The sequence below is a fragment of the Euprymna scolopes genome, chromosome 41 (assembly GCF_053919585.1).
Source record: "Euprymna scolopes isolate OS-2025 chromosome 41, ASM5391958v1, whole genome shotgun sequence".
In the NCBI taxonomy this organism is placed as follows: Eukaryota; Metazoa; Mollusca; class Cephalopoda; order Sepiida; family Sepiolidae; genus Euprymna; species Euprymna scolopes.
The window spans coordinates 38249299-38267366 of NC_136522.1; the positions used below are offsets into that span (position 1 = coordinate 38249299).

The 18068-nt window shown below is 40.2% G+C and overlaps 1 protein-coding gene across 7 annotated transcripts in view; it reads left to right on the plus strand.

Annotated features, from left to right (window-relative positions):
* The window catches only part of LOC145266478 (RNA ligase 1-like), a 485995-nt gene that overhangs the window by 40391 nt on the left and 427536 nt on the right, over positions 1-18068 (plus strand). For all 7 annotated transcript variants that reach the window (XM_080122193.1, XM_080122194.1, XM_080122195.1 and 4 more), the window contains exon 2: positions 17620-17861. In XM_080122193.1, the coding sequence (XP_079978319.1) occupies positions 17654-17861 (208 nt within the window). In that variant the 5' untranslated portion in view covers positions 17620-17653. The remainder of the gene's footprint in view (positions 1-17619; positions 17862-18068) is intronic.

Consider the following 18068-nt stretch of genomic DNA (forward strand, 5'->3'; position numbering starts at 1 on the left):
TTCATTCTTAGCCACATGGGTAGGGGATATTCCGATAACTGGTTCCGCAAGGATATTGGTGGCTGCTCGTTTGCCTACTTCCAAGACGCCGTCGATGCATTGGTGTTTCTATCATACTCTGCACAAAAGTCAGGCCCGTCGAGAGTTATGGCAGCACAAACGTGTTCCTCACATCAGGAGAACTGTACCTTGCCGGTTCTATCCACAGTAATACCACCCAGTTGTGTAATCAAGTCCATACCCAAGAGTAGGTTGTACCCGAGAAGCTCTCCCTCCACAACCAGGGCTCACACGGCTACTGCAGGCCCGTCGTTGATGCTTGCGCGGATAATGCTCACCCCACAAGAGGCCAGTGAACCTCCGCCTACAGTTAGTACCGGAATTCTCTCTGTTTTCCAAGTGGGGCAGCATATCTTGCTCACGAGAGTCTGGGTGCACCCAGTGTCCACAAGCGCGAGGCGCTCGCTTTCATTAATGTGTATGCTTACAGTGGGTAGCGCCCTGCTCAATGACGATCTGGGGAGAAGACTGGCGCTGTAACTTCTTCCCCTTGCCCGTTTCCCGGACAGGTGCGGCCAGGTGTCCGTGTTTTTTGCACTTGTTTCCGAGTTGGTTGACGTGACGAAAGACAATCACGGGCCAAATGGTTGGGTCCTCCACACTTATAGCAGGTTGTAGCTGCGCCCAGGTCCTGCAATCCAACCTGTGATGGTTGTACAGCTGCCGCTTGGTCTATAGTGTTAGGGCTTTTCTTTAGTATTGCTTGTGCCCGCGCCAATACTTCCGATATGTCTATCTCGTCCACTTGGGATGAGGCACGGAGCAGATCTTCCATACTCTTAGGTAATCCTGCAACAAAGGCGCACACCAAGCCTTTGTCTGACATCCCTCCAAAAAGGGCCGATAGTTTTTTTAGTTCAGCCAGATACACATCCACCGTTTCCCCGGGATGTAATTTTCGGGCCATGAATTCCTTCCATGCAGTAACTGGATCTAACGCAAATGCTGTAAAAAGGGCGCGCTTGATGCAGGCGAAATCTGTTTTCTTCTCATCAGCCAACTGCTGGTATACTGTATATGCTCCCCCAGTGAGGCGCATTGGGACCACGCATTCCATACGCTTCACCCCACTGAGCTGACATATTAATTCTGCTTTTTCCACCCATTCCTGCACTGAGTGATCAGTGCTACTGCCATCAAACAGGGGAATTAGCTTGGGGTCAAATCCTGACGTCATGCGAAGATAGCTTGTGTTTGTTACAACTCTACTTTCAACCGAGTCGTTGTTTGTTTCGTTCACTACACTCTTTTCTTCTACCTCTTCTTTTACACACGTCCGTTCGCTTTAGTGACTAAAAATCGTCTGTCCTCTCGCTTTCCTTTCCTCGTTATTTATGGAACCAGGGTACGAGATTCTCCAAGACTTTTTTCCACATAAAAGCCTACGGGCGCCATCTTGATTCTCAATTTGTGCTCTGCAGGCACAACCGTGCAGCCGCTTTAACGGTAAGCCACGTCTTTCTCCACAATTTCACCAAATCTAACACTGCTGAATATGCCCAAACCCAGTGGAATAGGGAAGAAAAATGGACATTGATTTGGTTAATGGAATATGCATATATAAAATACCAAAAACTCACAGACAGTTGTAAGCAATGGCAAAAGATTTTTAAGCACCACTGCCCAAACAATAAGGGGATTGAGAAGGAAAAGTTAACATGTCAGAAATCGAATTTTCTGAGAAACAATGTCTTTTCTGGTGAGCAAATATCCCAGCTAAAAAAAGATGTCCATGAAATGGCTAAAACAACATTTGCCCAATCAGCAATTCCCTCCCAAGACCTGCCAAACCAAACAAGTAGACACTACAACAAATTCTCATCTGACACAGCTCCCTGAGACAATGCCAACAAGTCCAAGTCTGAGATGTCTACTAAAAACAAACCAGAAATATACCCGACATGTGACTCCATCAAATAATGCAACATTTCCCTGATACCACTAGGTGGTGTGCGTTTCCAAGTGGACAGTGGCATTAGTCACACAATCCTCAAATACTGTGGTGAGGAATAGGTCTAGAAGTGAAGCCTACTGTAGGGAAACGTGCGACTTACCTAACTAGCACGTGTGCATAATTCAATGGGTCGGTCGTGGAATGAAATGAATGAAGAAGAAAGAAACAAAAATGGCTGCCTTATCTCTTTATATGCCTGCAATGTAACCACCCGATATGCAAATGGGATGCTCCTGGTTGGAGATAAAAGAGGGTTGATTTTTTAGAGGGTCGTTTATTTTGAAGTTGGATTTCAAAGAAATAAGTTGAATTAGCAGAAGTACGTTGGGAGTTGAGAGAAGGTGCGTTACGTGTACAGAAGTTGGAAGTTTGGACAAAAGTGTTAACCTTACCCAGGAAATTATTGGTGTGATGGGCGGAAGAAATAAAACTCAAGCTATTTTGGCTCTCGGTGTGCGGTGACTCGAAAGGCAGAAAATGGACAGATTCGACTTTCGCTTGATACCTGAGTTTGATGGATCTACCACTGGACCGTCTGTCGTCGAATGGGTGGAAAAGGCTGAAAAGATCTGTACACTGTGCAGAATTAAAGAACCAGCCACAGCCATTCTTTTGAGGTTAACCGGAGGGGCCTATGCAGTCTACCAGCAACTCAGAGATGAACCAGACTGGGATACAATCAAACACAGCCTGTATACAGCGTTTGGTACAGATCCGTTTGTTGCATGGCAACAGTTCATGAGCCGGCGACTTCACCCCAAGGAAACCGTTGATGTGTACCTAGCCGACCTACGAAAGTTGTCGGTACCATTTGGTGGGGTTAATGATAAGATATTAAGATGTACCTTTTTAGTAGGCTTACCTGAGGAGGTCAGAAAACTGTTGTGGGCATCGTCACGAATTGATGAATTGACAACAGATGAGTTATTAGCCTGAGCTCGAAATATCTGTAAGGAACAGGAGTCAATTGCAGTAGCAACTAGCATTCAACATGCAACAGTCGAACCGCATGGAAGCAATGTAGATTCTCTCCCAGGTAGTAATAAGCGTGTAGGCCCAGTGTGCTATAAATGTGGGGAGGCCAATCATTTTGCTAAGGATTGCCGGAGTGAGAGGAGGTGTGTATATCCACAAGCACAGAGAAGAGTACAATGCTATCGCTGCAATAAGTATGGGCACATATCTCGCAACTGTTCGGGAAACGACGTTGGGGGCAAGGTACTATCGCCACCCTTGCCAACCAATAAACACAGGATTACCGGTCATTGGCATTAAAATTGACGATGTGCAGTGTTCAGCACTCATAGACACAGGGTGTTCCCGGTCTATAGTTGGTGCACATTACTGTCAGATGTGACGGGAGCAACCAGTTGGTATTATGACGATCAATGGTTTATCCCGAGCATGTTGTGGTGAAGGGACGATTACGATCTGTACTGAGAAGAGTGACACAGCCAAAGTTGATGTTCTGGTGATGCAAGAAAAACCCCTTGGCTATGACATGTTGATTGGAATTGATGCAATACAAGCACTAGGAGGCATCATGATCACAGCGACTGGAGGTGTAATGCTTGGAAAAGGAAAAGAAGTCTGTGCAGCCATGTCTATTGAAGAAAAGGACTTCTGTGCTACGTTTGACAACAACGAAAAGGTGTGGACTGCAAAGTGGAAATGGACTATGAGCCAGGCACCAGATTGGCTGTGCAGTACCATTCCAGAGTATGCAGTTTCCACAAAGAATAGGGCCGCATATGAAAAAGAACTTCAGATGTGGATTGATAACGGATGGTTAATACCATACCCACAGGAACGCCTGGGACCACCCAAAGGATTAATTCCGCTCATGGCTGTTGAACAACCTACTAAAGACAAAATTCGGCACGTAATGGATTACCGAGAATTGAATCAACATATTGATGCTTTCACTGGAAACGTAGACGTGTGCGCTGCTAAACTAAGAGAGTGGCGTCAGAAAGGGAGTAATGTAGCACTGCTGGATTTAAAGAGAGCCTACCTGCAGATATGTGTCGATGAGTCATTATGGCCATTTCAGACAGTGATAATCAAGGGAAAACGATATTGTTTGACACGTTTAGGTTTTGGCCTAAACGTAGCACCCTTAATAATGACAACTATTATTAAAACTGTTTTGATGCAGGATGAGTCCACAGCAAAAGCTGCTTCAGCTTACATTGACAACATCTATGTTAACGAGGATATAATGTCTGCAGATGTGGTTCGAGCAAAATTGGAATCGTTTGGGTTAATAAGCAAAGACCCTAAGCGCCTAAAGGACGAGGTGCCTGTGTTAGGCCTAGAGGTCTATGAGAAGGGCAATACTTTGCGATGGAACCGAGGAAGTAATACCACCAGTTCCTCATCAAAGTACCCAAGAAAGACGAATACTGCCCACTCGCCGGGATTGTGAAACACCGCCTATAGCACCACGAGAGGGGATGATGAAACATACTGAGAAAGATGGCAATGAGAAAATGCTTCCCCCGATTCTTCGAAGAAGTACCCGACAAAGACGACTGCCCCCCTGCCCTTTGTGTGATCATGAGATCAGGGGGGAGTGTAGGGAAACGTGCGACTTACCTAATTAGCACGTGTGCATAATTCAATGGGTCAGTCGTGGAATGAAATGAATAAAAAAGAAAAACAAAAATGGCTGCCTTATCTCTTTATATGCCTGCAATGTGACCACCTGATATGCAAATGGGATGCTCTTGGTTGGAGATAAAAGAGGGTTGATTTTTTAGAGGGTCGTTCATTTTGAAGTTGTATTTAAAAGAAATAAGTTGAATTAGCAGAAGTACGCTGGGAGTTGAGGGAAGGTGCGTTACGTGTACAGAAGTTGGAAGTTTGGACAAAAGTGTTAACCTTACCCAGGAACTTATTGGTGTGACGGGCGGAAGAAATAAAACTCAAGTTACTGAATTATACCTACTGAGGTTCACGATCTGGTAGGCCAGTTGGAAACATTACATGTGAGGGAATGGGCTATAGAGGAACTATAATGGAGTGTCCATCTGCATCTATGTAATCTGAGAAACCAAGCCAATTTTTATGGTGGACATTAACGTCACCAAACGCATGTATTTGGGCATTACTATCTAAGGAGAGTTCTGCATCTATTCTATCAGAGACATGATCGATTAGGGTACAATCCTAACTTGAGGAAAAACAACTGAGAAAATATAATTAACTGACGTAGTGATAAAATGTTAGTCGAAAGAACATAAAAGCCTGGTCATCCGATTCAAGATTTTTCTCTCTAGTTTAAGGGAGGATGCTACGAATATAGACTCTAAGTGCGTGCATACATCTATCTGAGTCCTTACGGCAAAGAGGGGAGGTGTCCTGTTATGTTAAAGTAGTTGGAGGAGATTGAAGATTGTAAGTTTGTTTCACTTAATGCTAAGACATCCAGGGTAAAAGGTAAGACTCTACATCATCTATATTACCTCTAAGCCCACAGATATTTGTGAAAGCGGGCCTCAAGGCGGAGGCAAATTGGTTTTGTTTGGGTGGTTGTCTGGTTTTATTGTGATATTTGTTTGGAGTGTCATTTAATTATGTTTTTGTTTAATGTTAAGTTAGGGGAAGAGTGTTGAGCAAAATGGGCCTGTTTTGATGCCAATATAGCGGAGTCCAGTCTAGAAGGTGTGGTCTCATGAAAGCCAACCAAATATAGCAGCAGGGTCCCTTTCTATGCGCGACATGGCACTACAACTATCCTGATATTATACATCTGATGATAGAGCAGCCAGTCTAAGTGTTACCGAAGAGTTAGGGCTCCTGTACTGTCAGTCGGAAACAGCAGCAAGACAAACTGTCAGTTAGTTACCCTCAACATCTGAGACAAGACTGGCCCAAACAAGTCTAGTGAGCACAAGTGGCATGCAAGTAAATTTTCTTAATTTCTGAGAGAAAGAGAGAAATTTAAATAGGGAATAGAGGAACGTGGGTCAATGTCCTAATCAGGAAATAAGGCCAAGCACAGGGTGACTCTGGTGAGTCCCTGGTATTGTACCTCTGGTCTGGTTAATAGGCTAAGAAGTGTGAACGCCAGCGATAAGAAGAGCATATCTACTCCTTAAGCAAGTTATGTTTGCAAGCCGGGAATTTGTTTGAGTCACCAACTCCAGTTTTGTTATGTTTTCTTTCTCTTAGATGGATGATCTGACAAGATCTACAGGTTTATCACACCGAGAGGGTTAACCATGCACCTGGTTTCTACACCAGGTATTTCTGCGCCCCCTCGTAGATGAAGATATTGAGCATCTTACTTTAAAGTTTTTCTCTATTCTTCATAAATAAGTGCAGGATTGGAGATAGATTCCCCTCTAATATTTACAAGAAATTTTATCTTTCAAGTACTGTGAGAAAACCCATCTGCTCTAGCAACTAATTTGTTTTAAAATAAATAAACAGAATATTAATAATTATTTGAATATGTAAGAGAATATGAAGCAAAGAAAACAAAAGAAATGGTGGAACTAGATATACATAAAGCGGTTCCACACAACACAGATATATAGATGCACTTAACTTGGTGTCCTTCGAGTGACCCATGTTGGTCTAGCTAAAAGACCAGTGTCTCCACATGAAATGAATTGGGGTGCAAAGATTAGCGTTTATTTGAGAGCAGTAAGAGAGAGGGAGGGAGGATCTTCCTTAAGAGCCAAATGTGTACTTTGATTTTAATGCTTCCTTCTTTTATTTAATTAAAACGATATAATTTTTGATTTCTATATTAATAATTTAAAACATACAAGCTCATTTACCAAAGGTGATGAATACTAGAAAAGAGATGTATATTTCCAATTTTTCTATTGTATCTATACATATATTGCTAACTATTACTAATATATTTCAAACAAATGACATGCAAGAAAAATCTGGGAAAATAGTTTCCAGCGGGTAGATAGCACACAATATAGAAATATAAATAAAATAATACAATAAAATAAATTAATTTTTTAGTAATATCTATTTTAAAGGCAGATTAAGGGATGGTTAAAATTTTAAATAGATTTAAAGCTTTTTTTTTTTTTAATGAAAGCCCCTCTTACAAAATTTCATTATCATATTTTATTGTATAACATGGGGAGTAGACTCGCCAGTTAAAATGAATTCAGATAAGAATGGGAGTTTTAAAACTGTGTTTTTAAACACAAACTAAGTGTTGCAATATTTTGGACATGTTAATGGGGTATGATCCCACACAGTCGGACGATTCTATTTATAAACGATGCTGCTAAGAACTGACGAATCAAATAACTACGTTCTGCTACAAACCAATCAGAAACCAAAATTGCTTCATAAACATTAAACCTTTTCTGGAGCAATTTCACATGTTCTTTCCCGGGTTTCGACACGGTAAGAATATTTTGTTCTGTGGAACTGTCTACTACAAACAAGTCCCCTCCCAGGACTTGTGTGTAACAGCGAACCATCTGAAACTGTTTTGAAACTCAAAATGGCTTACACTTCTAGACTAAGTTTATAGAATAAGTTAAAATAACAAAGGGATAAAAAATTACAATTAAATTTTATTATGCTTTCAGTTTAAAAGGGATTACAATATTTTGGGATAGGGAAACCTCTTTAGGCCATGGCATTTTGAAGCCAAATGCTTCTCTTCAGAAGAGGAGAGTAAAGACACATATTATAGAGAGAAGAAATTTTTAAAAAGATAATATTGCCTTGATGGAAAGAGGATCAAAGGAAAAACGTGAAGCTGTACTGAGACGAAAGCCGATTCTAGGACTGCCAGCAATCACTGTAAAAGAGTAATAAAGAATGCGAGAGAGTTGTATGCTCAGTCTGTTAAGTCCAAAGTAGCTAAGCAGTGGCTTGATTCCTGCCAGTTTTAGCAAATAGCAAACAGGATCCTGAACAGAATCATGTGCTCTAGCCAACCATCATCAATGGACCTGAGGTAATCTTGCCAGCATCAGACAAAGCCTAACACTTTGCCAAGAACTTTGCAACTAATTATATCCTATGCGACTAAGGCCGTCAACCCCTCGTATTTCCTCTTTATCAGAAAATACACTATGCAACATACAAATATCTGTGCGTGATGTTACCAAGCTAATCAAAAATCTTGATTCCAGTAAAGCAACTGACCCTGATGGCATTTCAATTATAGTGCTGAAAAAGCTTCAACCAGAACTAGTTTCCAGACTTACAAAGCTGTTTAAGCGTTGTCTTAAAAAGAATTGCTTCCCAACACCCTAGAAAACCTCATCAGTATGTCTTGTATTTAAGAATTCAGATGATCGGTCATCTTCCTCTCAGTACAGACCAATAAATCTCCTGTGCATCATGAATAAGCTGCTGGAATCCATGTTAAATAAAGAAGTAGTTAACCATCTCAGCTAAAATAATCTTCTTAGTGACATGCAATATGGTTTCTGTTCTACAGCAGATGTGGTAACGGTTATATCTCATAGGATTAGCAAATCTCTTAACGGAGGCTTCCTTTCTAGGGCAATTGCTCTTAACATATCAAAGACCTTTGATAGAGTATGGCATAAAGGCCTACTTCATAAGATCTCCAGCTACGGAATAGCTGAAAATGTTTTCTCAATTATTAAACCATTTCTCTCTGATAAGAGTAGTGGTTGATGGTTAGAAATCAGAAGCTCACAGCATTAATGTCAGAGTCCCTGAGGGGCCCATCTTGAGCCCAACTCTCTTACTGATTTACATCAATGATCTTCCAAGTCACATCCTAAGATTATTCGAAGACATTTATGATGATGACATTACCATCAGTGTCAACACATCAAAAGCCGTAAATGACCAAGTTCTCTCGGATTCTCTCTCCTCTGATCTGGAGCATGTGATGCAATAGGGAAAGAAGTGGCTGGTTAATTTTAATGCATCTAAAACCAAGCTTCTATCTTCAATCATCAATGCTCTGATCTCCTATCTGGCATCAATTGAAATGAATGGCTCTCGTCTTGGGGAGGCTCCATGTTTTGACAAGCTCCTGGGCTGGAAAAATAGTGGAATCCTTCTAGCGCTCCAGTAGATATCTCACTGCTGATGCAATTCTCTACCTAAGTAAGAGTTAGGTTCATCCATAGATGGAGTACTGTTCCACATCTGGGCAGGAGCTGCTGGAAAACTCTTATCATCCTTCGACAAAGTTAAAAATAGACTTCGTAACCTGATGGGGGTGCCCTTTTCTCTTCTCTGCAACCTCTTTCCCACAGAAGAAACGTTACAAGCCTGTCTTTACTCTATCACTATTTTTATGGCAGGCTGTCCACTCTATGGTCCCCCTCACCAGACTTTCATGAAAAACACTCATCTAGCTGAAACCACTATCAATAATTTCCCCTACTCTTTTTCTGTGCATAACTAATCCTAAACGTAGATTCCATGAACAAAGCTTCTTTCTTAGAACTGCACGCCTGTGGAACTCTCTTCCATTTGCCTGCTTTTCAGCTGACTATAATTTGATCATATTCAATGAGCCATCCCCTTAAGTAATCCAATTCACCAAATTTCCACTACTAACGATTGCTAGGATATTGTGCCATTGACTTCTGAACACTCATTAGTCATTATCCTCGAGTGAACTTTGGGCCTTGATAAGTGGTGACTCCTATGTAAAAAAAAAAAAAAAAAGGAAAAAGCTATAAAGGGCTATAGTACCATCGGTTGCTTCTTATTGATTTATGCCCGTTATATTTTTGAGTGGGGGAGATAAGATTGTAATTCAAGATCGATCCTGGACTAATCCAATTGCTAAATTCCATTTTATTCAGTCACTGGATAACTTTCAGATTACAATCTGATTGTTATCCAATGTAATCCACAATGATCCCACTCATAGACAGAACTTTCATTGATCTTGTATAATGTCACAACCAAAACGAAAACAGCTGTCCAGTGATCTGACAAACCGAAATATCTTGATGAAGTGGAAGCATTACAGTACAGTACAAAATCTGAGATATCTCTAAAAATAAAAGTAAAACCATACAAAAACTGCTAAATTGTACAAACCACTGCTTAGGAAGCAATTAAGTTATTGCTTATTCACTAAACCTGTATTCATGCTCTTATTTACTTATACTGCTTCCTTCTTTTTGGAAATCATAATTTATCATTCTATGACTAAGTGTAATGTTTAAATATAAGGCCTATACTGGCCACATGTATATTGTTACTGATGTATGTTACTGAAATAACTGGTACATATGTTATTTCTAAATATCTGCTTTAAAGTGATAATGCTTTGCCTCCAAGATGCCTTCCTGTCTGCTTTGCATGATAAATATTAAAAATCCTTATACTATTAAATCCTTCTCAAATCCCTTATATTGTATATTAATGCTGTATTCTTATAAGTTATATCATCTCTCCTGTTTCAACTGGACAAAAAACAAATTGCTCTTCTCCCCAAACTGATATAAAATCACTTCTTTTGCATGTACATTAGCTTCCAGTCCTAAACTTTTGCACGTACATTAGCTTCCAGTCCTAAACTTTAGTAGACTGACCTTTTCAAAATTGGTAAATACTAAACATCTATAGATTTCTATCGCTAAGGGATGCATTAGCTTAACCTATATTTATACTCTATAGTATACACATATCTGAGAACTTAGAACTAACTTAGATGATGTAGAATCATTTCTCCTAGCAAACTTCCCGGATATCTTAGCACTAAGTGAAACTGACTTGCACTCCTCCATCCCCTCTAACATCTTTAACATGTCTGCTTATCTTCCACTTTGTCATAAGGACTTTAACAGGAATAGACTTGGAGTCTTTGTAACACCCTCCCCATGTCTAGGGAATCTAAACTAGAATCAGGTGACCAGGCCTTTGTGTGCTTTAAACTAACTTTACAACATAGCGTTCGCTACCTATATTTTCTTTATTGCTCTCCACCAACCCAGGACTGTACTATAATCAATCATGTCTCTGACAGCATAGATGTAGCACCCTCCCTTGACACTAGCACCCAAATACTTGTATTTAGTGACTCTAACGGCCACCACAGAAATTTGCTTTGCTTCTCTAACTACACAGACACAGCTAGTAGCATCATCCATAACTTTGGTATATTCCATTCCTTGACACAGACAGTAATATTCCTAACCCGTCTCCCATGTATTTCTGACGAGATCCTGAGGATTGTATAACAAATGCTGATTGCCCACTTAAGAATGTTGATCATGCTATGATAATGGTAGAATGACTTTAAACTCTTGACTGCAAGTTGAAGAGCCATTGCTCAAAACAACAACATATTAAAATAAGGCTGACTGGGATGCCATTAGAGATCACATCAGAGACGCCCCATGGGGAAATATCTTTTCTCTTCCTGCAAAATAGTGCGCAAATGAGTCTACTGAATGGTTCAAAGCGGCGATTGGAGCACATGTTCCTACATGGAAGTTTTATAGCAAACCCCACTCTCCCCAATGGTTTACTTCTACTTGCACAGCTGCCATTGTTCAGAGGTAACAAGCATACCGTAGATTTATCCAGCAGAAGTCATATGAAAACAGGCCAAGTATATAGAAGCTAAAAGTAATTGTAAGAAATAAGTAGCAACAGCTAAGAGTGAATATACTGAAACCACCAGGAAACGCATAGAAGTGCAGAAATTAGAAACTCATGATTTCTGAAAAATCTACAATAGTGTAGTAAATAATGGGCAAACAATAATTCCCCCACTATCTAACAATTATGAGGTTGTTTGCACAGCAACTGAGAAAGCTAACATGTTTGCCCGTTATTTTCCCTCAAACTCTACGTTGGACCCAGCAAACCATTCCCTCCCTGATTTTCCTCTGGGACAGAAACCATACTAGATGATCTGAAAATCACCCCTTCTCAAGTACATGATATCATAAAAAAACCTAGACACCTCAAAAGCATGTGGACCTGATCTAATTCTGGCTGTGCGATTAAAAAAATGCTCCACTGAGGTTGCTCCAGTTCTCTCTAAACTCTTTAACAAATGTCTTAATGAATCTTGCTTTCCTGACAGCTGGAATACTGCTTCTGTATTACCAATTTACAAAATCTCTGGCGAACAAACTGACCTATTAAATTATTGTCCAATTAATCTCCTCCCGCTTTTTGACAAAATAATTGAGTCTTTAATCAAGCTCTAGTCCACCACCTTACAGCTGCTAAACCTCTGTTTGACCATCAATATGGATTTAGGCAAGCCCGTTCTACTGCAGATATTCTAACTGTAATCTCTGAACATATATACCAAGCACTGGATAAGGCAGGAGAGGGGAGGGCAGTAGCCCTATATATATCTAAGGCTTTTGACAGGGTATGGCACGATGGTCTTCTTATGAAAATAAAATCTATGGTATTACTGAACGAATGCTTAACATAATTAAATCCTTCTTAAATGAGAGAAGAATCCAAGTTGTCCTCGATGGGTGTATGTCCAAACAATATGATATAAATGCAGGTGTACCTCAGGGATCAATCCTTACCTGATAAAATTATCTCTGACATGGGTATATTTGCCGATGGCACCATGCTCTATAGCAGGCACGTGACAAAAACTAATGAGCACATATCTAAGGCAATGGTGGAAAACCAAGAGGAAAACCTTCAGTCTGTAGTGGAATAGGGTCAGAAATGGATGGTAACGTTCAAAACTGCCAAGACAAAGCTTGTTTCCTTTAATAATTACATGAAACCTTACCAACCACTAATAGCTATGACTAAAGATACATTATCTGAAAGTACTTCTTTCAAACTCCTCGGCTTCACAGGTTTCGGGGGTTCACAGGAAACATGAGTTGGACTAAATACATTGAGATCATTGCCAAGGCTGCTGCGAAGAAGGTAGGCTCTCTCTACCATGCTAGAAAGTTACTTACACCTGAAAATATCTTGTACCTCTAAAAAGACACCTTTCGCCCATGTATCGAGTACTGCTGTCACATTTGGACTGGTGCATCTGCTACTAGTTTCTCGCTCCTGGACAGTGTTCAAAAGAGAGTCACTAACCTGATAGGTCCTGAATTGTTATCTAAACTTCAACCCCTGTCCCATCGATGAAATGTTGCACCCCTCTCCTTGTTTTACAAGTATTCTAATGGTACATGCTCTGACGAACTACAAGCTCTTGTACCCCATTGATGAAAATACCCCTGACAAACCCGACAAGCAACGAAGAGAGAGCAGTAGAAATCCCCAGATATAAGAAAGCCTTTTACTCTAATAGCTTCTTCCCCAGAACTGCTAGACTTTGGAATTCTCTTTCAGTTTCCTGCTTCCCCAACTGTACTGGCATGCAAAAGTTCAAGTGTAATGTAAAAAGATATCTTGCCACTAAACTCCCTACATAGTAACCCTGAAACTAAGTTTCCTGATAGTAGCCCCCTTCATCAAAGTGACAATGTACCTTGTTTGGTTAGAAAATGTAATTAAAAAAACAACTGGTAAAACAAACAGGAAAACCATGTAAAAAAATAAATTCATTGGACTTAAGGAGTCGGAGTCGGATAAAAAAATTCTGACTCCGACTCTTTGTACTCTTAGAAATCCGACTCCAACTCCAGCTAAAACCTCCGACTCCAACTCAGCAACCCTGTGTATCTGTGGAGAAGATGTTACAGTGTGGGTAGACGCGAGTTCCATTGCGACAAGCGTGGTTGTAGAAAGCAATGGGTCTGTGGCAGAAGACACAAGCTAGCTCTGAGCAGTGCATGAAAACAAACACATAAATTTAGCTTAGCTTGATGTCAACCTTGCATTATAGTGGAAAAACAAAACTATACATCTACGAACGGACTCTGCCTGTGTATATCAGTGTATAACTGACACTTTGTCCGGACAAACAAGAGTGCACATGAAAGCAGCCTCGGAATGTTAATTAGGCGTTGCCTCTCAACACTGAGATTTAGCATCAGAATATGCACTAACAATTGATGTAGGGCTCGTTAAGTCTCACAATAACAGAGCTGACCAACTTACTCGAGTACCACAGCAGTGGTTAAAAGCCCATTCCACAGCAGACATCCTAACTGTAATCTCTGAACATATATACCATTCACTGGACAAAGCGGGGGAGGGTAGAGCGGTAGCTCTAGATATATCTAAGGCTTTTGATAGGGTATGGCATGAGGGTCTTCTCAAGAAAATCAGATCATATGGTATCACTGGAAGAATACATAACAATTAAATCCTTCTTAGCTAAGAGAAAAATCCAGGTTGTCCTTGATGGTCGTTCATCTAAACAATATGATATAAATGCGGGAGTGCCTCAGGAGTCTATCCTTGGACCTCTGTTATTCCTAATATTCATAAATGACCTCCCTGACAAAATTGTCTGTGAGATGGTTATTTATGCTACGACACCACGCTCTAAAACAGACACGACAGGAAAACAAATGAACACATATCTAAAGAAATGGCAGAAACACTAGAGGATGACCTCCAATCTGTAGTGGAATGAGGACAAAAATGGATGGTCACATTCAATGTTGCCAAAACTAAACTTGTTTCCTTCAATAATTACAAGAAACCTTCCCTACCACCAATAGCAATAGCCAATGACGCTTAATCTGAAAGTAAATCTTTTAAACTCCTCAGCCTAATGTTCACAGGAAGCATGAGTTGGAACAATTACATTGAGAGTATTGCCAGGACCGCTGCGAAGAAGGTAGGCTCTCTCTACCATGCTAGAAAGCTACTAACGCCCTAAAGTATCCTATACCTCTATAAGGCCACCATTTGCCCATGTATGGAGTATTGTTGTCATATATGGGCTGGTGCATCTGCCACTAGTCTCTCGCTCCTAGACAAGGTTCAAAAGAGAGTCGCCAATCTGATAGGTCCTGAACTGTCATCTAAACTTCAGCATCTGTCCCATCGACGAAATGTTGCATCTTTTTGCCTGTTCTACAAGTACTTCAATGGTGAATGCTCTGAAGAACTGCAAGCACTTGTGCCCCCTCGACGTAAATACCCCCAACAAACCTGACAAGCAGCTAAATCCCACCCCTTCACGGTAGAGATCCCTAGATGTTGGAATTCCTTTCCAGGTCCCTGCTTCCCCAACTGTACTGACATGCAGAAGTTCAAGTGTAATGTGAACCAACATTTTTCTGCCCAACTCCGTACACAGTACCCCTGATGCTTATGTCCCTGATAGTAGCCCCCTAAAACAAAGTGGCAATGTGCCTTGTTTGGGATGAAAATGTAATAAAAAAGAAAATCTGACAGAACCCAGAGAACTTGTGTGTGCTGTGGCCACAGAATGCGAACACGTGTCTCAGATACAGACAATTCATTGGTCCAGTGCACAACCTAGTGTGAAAAGGACATGCTACTTTGTTAAGGTAGTCAATCCACTAATAACTGAAACTAAAGTGCAGTCGGTGGTTGGGGATTGTAAAGAATGCCAATCCATAGATCCAGCCCCGGTGCATTGGAAGCCAAGTAGGCTTGATGTCCCAGAAACCTGGAGCAGGGTTGCTATGGATATAACCCATTTTGACACTCAGTTGTACTTGATGCTGATAAACTGTGGCTCTAGCCTTTTTGCTATTTGGAAGCAGTTGCACCGATAGGCTAGTGTCATTGAGCAGTTGCAGAGTATATTCTGTGAAAGGCTTAGTGTTTTGTGGAAAGACATTTGCTGACTTTACACAGATGTGGGGCATGCACATTCGATTTCAGTGCACTCATGTATGGAATGAAAATGGAATAATCGAGAGGTCCCAATAAAGCACATTGCGGCAAGAACAAAGTGTACAGTCTTAGAAGCAGTGTACTGGCACAACGTCACACCTAAGGATGACAAGACAGTCATGACTGCACCTGTGAATGTGCTATACAATTATAAGATCTGTGTCAAGAGTATTGATCAAGTGATGGTGCCCAACACTACAATTGCTAATCTGTACAAGGAGGGAGATGTGGTTTAGATAAAGAATCCATGGGGAAGATTACAATGCAGTTCAGCACAGGAACAGTGATAAAAACAAATAGCCAACACTTGATTTCAGTTAATGGAACCCAACGCCACATAAAGGATGTGCGCCCAGTGTGCCAACGTAATTGCGTAATCAGTGACGAACTCACCTCATCAGATGATGAAGCCCCACTGCTGTATGAACAATCAGATGAAGAAAGCTCTTCAGAAGATGACGCACCCAATGATCCAGAGCAGGAAGAGTTTAATAATGCGGTAAACGCAGGTACCAGTGAGGAAGTTCCTGAGCCTGTACCTTTAAGGTGAAATAACCTGTCCAGCATTGTCATTTGTGTGATCTTGAGATCAGGGAGGAGTGTGCCGAGCATGCATGGAAGCATGCAAGTGTTTGAGTCGAGCCTACCTGCTGCGAAAAGCGAACCTGAGACCTTTCGATTGCAAATCAAGTCTACTACTGAGCTACATCCATCCTACCCCAAAGCGACGATTTAGTTTCACTCAGCTATATATAAAATAAAGTTATAAAAAACAAGGTGATAAGTCATTCGGGAGCTATTGAAAACTAATGCTCTGATAACGTGTCTCGCATTACTGCATTTTGTATCGATTTGACGAGATTGCTCGGTGTTGCTCAGGAACGTGGCATATCGATTCAACAATATTGTTTGGTGGCGTGTTGACTTGACAAGATTTGGTGGTATGTCGTGTCAGTCAACGGTGTTGCTTGGGAATGTGTGTGTTGATTCTACGATATTGTTCAGTACCGTGTTGATTAGGCGATATTGTTCGATGGTGTGTCGTGTTAGTCAATGGTGTTGCTTGGGAACGTGTATGTCGATTCAACGATATTGTTCAGTGACGTGGCATGTTGATTCGGTAGTATTGTTCGCGATGGTGTGGACAAATTTGTTTAGGACTTTGCCGTCACTTGTGATATAAATATATATTTTGAGGAGGGGCGTTCTTTCCTCCTTTTTGAAACGCCATTATATTAAATTCAAAATAATCATCAAATTAAAAAACAAACAATACAAATGAATAGTAATTAATGAAATATTCTTTTGAAAAGTTATATACAAATTAGTTAACTTTACAATTATATGATCATTAATAGTGAAAACATGTTCAATTATGTAAATTTGAATTTAGAATTTGAATTTCACTGTCAGTATAAAAAACAGTTCAACCTTATAAATATTGTGTAAAAGTAAAGAAATCCTATTCTTTAGTTTTTAAATTTATTTCATTTAAAAAATTTGCTTTTAATGATTCAATAAGTTACAATTTTTTTCACACTAAATTGATTTAAAATTGTTAAAGTCCCACCCTTTGTGTAGCATTGTCCATCATCGGTGATTGTCTTTCTGACATGTAAATGGTTGCTCAGTTGTAAGTGACGTTACTTGGAATAGATCTTTTTCTTCTTCACTATGTCTCATTTTGGACTTCCTGGCCTAATATAGTATAACCCTAATTTTTTACTTTTAATGGAATTTTCCATTCCTCATCCTAATTTAACATCATATGGAAAATACCGTTTTTAACATTATTTTTGCTCATAAGCATTTCAATGTCACTACATTGTAGAAACCCTTTTCTTTGTGTCTGAATTCTAACAATGGTCCCTCAAATAATGTTTGCTCTTTTCTCTTAGTTGCAGATATTATGATTCAATCCTCTGGTTGAAGATGGACAAGCTGGCACCAGTAAAAGGCAAAATTGACTGCCTTTTTGAAATAGCCATCATCGATAAACCATCCAGCAAGAGACCAAATCAAGTATTTATGGTATCAGCCACTGATACTCTACGGTTACAAGCAAAGGATCATGGCATTGAGAATGCATTAGCAACTGAAAAGATTGATGGCACTTGTGTTTTTATCACACAATTTAATGGTAATTTTGTCTTATTTCTTAATTTGGAATTTTTTAAATATGGATTGATAATGCGGAATTATTCAAATTACTATTCTCATCTTTTTTGTTATTTTCACAACATTTCAAGTGTTTCCTTTTAAACTTTTAGACTAGTGATGCAATGGTTAAAAGTATTGGCTAACAATCAGATCTATTTAACAGTCTTCTGGAAGTTGAAAGTTTGGT